Consider the following 6,000-nt stretch of genomic DNA (forward strand, 5'->3'; position numbering starts at 1 on the left):
GCTCAACTGAGTAATTTTCCCTTTCAGCCTAACTTAAAAGAGCTCTAATGAATAACTCAGGTGGTTTCTCATTTCTGAAAAGGTTTCAATTAAAGGTATATTTTGAAAATGCAAAACTGAAGTTTCATATAAACACTTATAATTGCTGTTACCATGTCACTGTACTTAGTATTCCCACCTAGGTTTGAAAAAAAAAAAAAAAAGTAAACTGATATTAGCTACAAAAAAAAAAGATAGATACATTCCATACTGAGCTACAAAAAATAGCACATAATTTTGAGTAAGAGGACCTAAATGCCACTCCTGGCTCCACCACTTGTTACATGATTCTAAACAAACTATTTTAACTTTCTCAACCTGTTTTTTCATCTAGTTAATGTAGATAATATCACTACTGCAATGCTGAGATGTAAAGGAACCAGGAACAAATTCAAATTTTCTAAGCACAGGCAATGCTTGCTGTGCATGACTAACATAAAGGCAGGATAATCTTTCATGCCACAAATCATCATTGTATATTTTGAGATATAACATGAATTAAATCATCCTCTAAAACCTGCAGATCTAAGTAGTTAGAACTAATACAGTAAAAAAGAAGTCCCACACTACTAATTTTTTAGTAACCAATATTTAGTGAAATTTTACATCTAAAATATTTCAAAATAGTACCATTCACAAGGCTTAGAAGTTTTCTTTTTGTTTTTTGCTTTTTTTTTAAGGTCAGAAAAAAGCTAAGGTGAAGTAAAAAGTCTTCTTCAAGTAACAATAACCTTTCAGTTTACTAACAATATTCAGACAAGGAAGTAGCATGTTTTAAAACCTATCAAAAGAGATGAAAACTACTAAATGAAAAGCAGCTGAGGCTGGAGTTGTGGCTCATTGGTAGAAAGCTTACCTAGCACATGCAAGGTACTGGGTTAAATTCTCAGCACCAATAAAAATATCATGTCCACCCATAACCAAAAATATTTTTTAAAAAAAGAAAAAGAATAGCGGCTGAGCAAAATGGTCATCACTCTGTGCTCAAGAGCCAGAAGATGAGATTCTAGTTTCAACTATGTCACTAATAATCTTTTAACCTTGGATGAGTCTCTAGGCTTCAGTTTCCTAATCCATAAAAATGAATACTGAAAACTGTAAATGAAACCCAAGGATAATTTAATCTAGATCTTTCTTTGAAGAGGCGATCCAGAGTAGTGATTAACAGAATGGCTCTGTAGTAAATGCCAAGGTTAAAACCCTGAGTCTGCCACTTACAAACTTGTGAAGGCACACACACAAAACACTAACATACATCTTGCTACTGTCATTTAATTACTGTTTAAAATACTTTGCTCAAACAAAATTATAGTAAATACACAAACTTCAGAAGTCCAATTTTCACAAATCAAGACACCACTACTAGTCAGATACCACTTTCATGTGAAAGTAATAAAAAATCTTTAAAACATTCAGCCAAGTTCTATCAAAAGATGGCCTTATAAAACATTATGTATTAGAGACACCTATGAAAACTTATAAGGATAACTATTCTCATCAAAATGTCACATTAAAGGTAAACACAGAACTTATGTGTGTTCTTTCTTTCTTTCTGCTGTCACATGGGGATAGAAACCAAGGCCTGCACATGCTAGGCAAGTGCTCTGCCACTGAGCTGCATCCCCAGCTATTTTTGAGAAAATGTCTTACAAAAGTTGCTCAGGCTGGTTCATAACTTGGCATCCTCCTGCCTCATCCTCCCAAGCAGCTGTGATTATAAGCATATGTCGCAGTGCCCAGCTTACAAACTTTCATTTTTTAATCTGCTAACGACAACAGAAATTCATGATGTAGTCACAGTTTCCAACAATGAAATTACTACAGAAATGAAAAACCTGTAGAATATGGAAATATAAAGTGAACTTCTAACTTCTAAAAATAAGTAGTTACAATCAAGTAGTATTTACCGAACACATCAAATGCCAGGATTTGTACATAGATTAAATACAAACACCAAAGTATGGCATTTCTCCGAGTTCATCAAGTTCCAAGGACAAAGTAAGGTAAGTATCCTTTATCATCACTTTCACACCATAAAAGCCACTCATCTATAAATGTTTTTATTTCCTTCTTGGTGCATGTAGGTCTACTTCCCATTGTCCATTAAAACTGCTTCCTATCTTAGACTCAGTCCACAAAGATGCCTAAAATAGTCCCTGATATGGGGATCCTCACAGTACTTAAAGGGTACAGATTCTAAGAAAAACCTTATCAAATCCACAAACTTCAGTATTTTATAGTCCGTGATGGTAATACCTGCATGTACTATACATAACTGGGCTAACTTCAGTCAAGGACCTAGCTGCACCAATTCAATTTCTCCCTCTTAAAGTACTGCTAGTAAAGGCAAACTACTTCTTCAAAAAGTCTGTTTTGTGCAATGGACAGTAGGCATTAGAAAAGGGGAATTGATTCGCTCATCACTGTTGCCCTACTTCCATTTCATGTCCAAGGAGAAAACCATTCCAGAGTAGCAAGGGGACCATATACACAAATCAAGAAGGTAGATGCTACATTGAACTTTGCGCTTACCACAATTTAAGCGAACGGTGACGGGATGTGGGGAAAGAAGAGGGATGGTAAACTAAGCTATCCCAGTGTAGCTTAATGGAAAACGTCCACTTCATGAAGCGATCAAAGTAAGGGATGGGAAACAAACGGATCTAGCCGAGCGGCAAACCCAGGATGCTGACTGAGCTCGGAGGTGGAGGGCCTGGAGCCCATGGACCCGAGAAGAGGAACCTCGGACAAATCTTAGGGCCAACGAAAACCAGCAGCAACGCACAGGGGCCAACGCTGCCACGGACCAGTATGTAAGGGGACACCATGAAGGGAGCGATTAGTTAGGACGTAGCGACAGCAGGCGGGAGCCCAGTGCCAGGGGCGACTTGGCAAGTAGCAATTGCGAAAGGCGAGGCACCGGCAGCCAAAGGTGGTGGGACTCTGTTGAGTCAGCACAGCTTCTACTCTGGGGGCACTTGTAGGATCCCCGCAGCTCCTCAGGCCCCCGGCGGGGGGTCGGGCCCGCGGGCCAGAGAAATGATGTTCCCTGACGGGCTGGCGCCGGCCCCTTCCCCATTTCACAGGTAAACACTGGCCGCCGTCGCCGCTTACCTCTGTTAACATTATTACACCCCGGGGAAGTGAGGTCCTCCCTAGCCTCGCCGCATGGCAACAGCCGTAGCAGTAGCGAAAACTGCCCGGGCCGCCGCCAACGGCGGCAACTGCTCCTTCAGTCCTCTCCCAGGCGGCGGCTTTACTCGGCTTCGCTGGCTTCCCCCCGGCCCGGCTGCTCGCGACGGACGCGCCGCCATCTTGGAAGAGCGACGTCCGCGTATCCCCGCGACGTGCGCTCCCATTGGCGGGCGCAGGAGCCGCCGGCGTCTCGTGACCGTCTCCATAGCGCCGGCGCGCGGAGGAATGGAGGCGGGCGCGGGGTTGTCCCCTTGCCGCCGGCTGCGAACTTCCCCCGGCTAGGTGCCCCGGGCAACTCGGGATTGCTGCGAGTGGAGAGAAACCCCTGCCTCGGGGTCGCAGGGAATCTGGAATGCTTGCCCGCGGAGTTCGTTCGTCCTTCCCCAAACGCCTGAGTTGGCCAGCCCTGGGGAGGAGCGAGAATGGCAGAAGCCCAGACTTTGACTGATGGCGCTGCGAATCTCCAGCGTCACGGGGACCAGGAGACTGATTTCCTGTAGAAAAACTTCCATCTCGCATCTCCTGGCCCGGCGGCGATCGAAGAACAAGTTGGGGTAGTCGGCTTCCTTCACTGTCTGGGCTTAAAGCGTGGTCTGAAACGCTCCCCGCGCGGTTCCTTTCTCCAAAACTTTGACAAACTTTCCTTTGTCTCTATCAGTCCCCAGTGAGTTCTTTACCAGGGTGCGCTACATGTTGTAGATGTGATATGGGCATATCGGCTTTAGCTTTGCTCTTGGGGATTTGGTGATTGGACAGCACCTTGCATAATCAGAAGAGCTTGGTTTTCTTCAAGTAGGAGATCTTTAACATATATCTAAAGCGGGTTTGCCTTTAATTGCTTTATTGCTTTATCTTTATAGAATGTTTTCGTGTATCAGAGTGAGCAAATTTCGTATGTCATTCTATACAGTTCCAGTTTAAATGGGTCTAAACTCTGGAACTCAGTGTGCATAGAACCCTCTGAGACTGACACCTTAGGCAGTCTACCGCTAAAGTGGGATAAAGTATGTAGAAGCGCTCATAAAGGCATTTGAAAAACTAGGACCCTTAATTTCTTCTTTCCCAGTACTGAAATCTTTTCTCTCCACTTACCAATAATACTGTTGTGCTAAGTGTAATTTACTTAATACGTTCCTCTTAAATTCTCAGAACAGTGAGTAAAGGCATTACAAATCTTGTACTATATTTTGTCCCCACCAAGAAAACAAAATGGTTCATTCAAGCAGTCAAACAGAAAACCCTGATTTTGTTCCATTTTACAAGAATTCTAGCGAAGTAGTTTTTGTTGTTTTAATCTATACTTTATACATCATTTCCACTTTGCTGGGTCAGGAAAATTCTGAACTGTGTAGTACAGTAAAATATATCATAGGTATAGAAAGAGCAAGCCATAAATAGGAAATAAGATTGGAAAATACAGCCTGGACTGAGGTATTATGGGAAACCAAGACATACTAGAGATAACAAGAACCCTGGAAAAAGATACTCTTCCAACCTGTAAATAAGAAAACAGAGAAGAAGGCTCATTAATGTTTAAGATCCCAACTAGAGAATTAAAGCTGTAATTTAGGTATCTGGCCTTAGTATTCAATCTTATTCTCTACATCTCTTTCCCTTTTCAGAAGTAAGGCATTTTCACTTGTTTTAAGAATGGTAAATTAAGTTTGGGCACAACTTGAGGTTTGTAGCAACTTGTGATATGACATGGTTATACTTTTAATATTCAGAAGTTTGTAGAACTAGGAGCAAGCTAAAATTGCCAGTTATTCAATACCTTCCCAATTTTCTCATCCAGAGTCCTGTGACCTTAAAACCTATACTAGCTGACCTTCCTAGTCCTACCCCATTTCTACCTCTGGCCTTATTTCTGCTAAACAATTTGTTCCAGCTACACAGGCCTGCTCCCTGATCTTATATAAAAACAAGGCAATCTCAGTCCTGGAGCATATGTACCTATTATCTCTATGTGGAAGAATCTTTCCACCAGTATCATCCAAGAAACCTACCCTACCATTCCATTTAAAACATTGCCTCTCCCCTAACAGCCTCCCTTCTTTGCTTCAGTTTTTTCATAGTAGTTACACCTAACAAATTACTATTTTTCTTATTATCTGTCTTCCACTAGATTATAAGCTCCATGAGACCATGTCTTTCTGTTTTGTTCAGTGATATTTCCTTAGTACCTAAAATAGGATGGCGTGTGACACAGAGTAGATGCTCAATAAATATATTTTAAATTGATGCCTGAATCATTTCCTAAGACACCATGGAAAAGGCTAGTTAAAACTAATTAGAAACAATCCTTTATGTTGAAAGAGTAAATTACTTAAGTTATACTGCCACTAGAATACTAAGAAGAAAGCTTGTGACGGAATTGTGAGCTGTCTTTCCCTCCACCTTCTTAAACAAATACTGTTGGGGATGAGTCAAAGTTAATTTTCTAGCAAAGGAAACAAAGTGAATAGGTATGCTATTTCATAATTGTGGAAATTGACTTATATAGTTGGAAAAGAATGCTTACAGAAGCAGCTAGCATTTTAAAAAACAAAGTAAGCACCTAATTTGATACAGATTGCAATTTCATTCCATGTGGTCTTAAAAACATCCTATTCATATCAGTTATTACAAAGGAAATGTGGAACAGGAAGATCTGAGATGCTGGGTGTTTTAGTTATCAATAAGAAATTTAAAACAAAACAAACTATCTTAAGAAGCACATGATAAGGATGCCTCTGTGGTTGTTATTGAAAGAAGTTAGATTTCCCA

The 6,000-nt window shown here is 41.0% G+C and overlaps 1 protein-coding gene across 2 annotated transcripts in view; it reads right to left on the bottom strand.

Moving 5' to 3' along the window:
- The window catches only part of Snx13 (sorting nexin 13), a 149,277-nt gene extending 145,918 nt beyond the window's left edge, over positions 1–3,359 (bottom strand). For both annotated transcript variants that reach the window (XM_027932728.2, XM_071613663.1), the window contains exon 1: positions 3,154–3,359. In XM_027932728.2, the coding sequence (XP_027788529.1) occupies positions 3,154–3,165 (12 nt within the window). In that variant the 5' untranslated portion in view covers positions 3,166–3,359. The remainder of the gene's footprint in view (positions 1–3,153) is intronic.
- Positions 3,360–6,000: the final 2,641 nt, after the last annotated feature.

Source organism: Marmota flaviventris, chromosome 1 (genome assembly GCF_047511675.1).
Source record: "Marmota flaviventris isolate mMarFla1 chromosome 1, mMarFla1.hap1, whole genome shotgun sequence".
Lineage (NCBI taxonomy): Eukaryota > Metazoa > Chordata > Mammalia > Rodentia > Sciuridae > Marmota > Marmota flaviventris.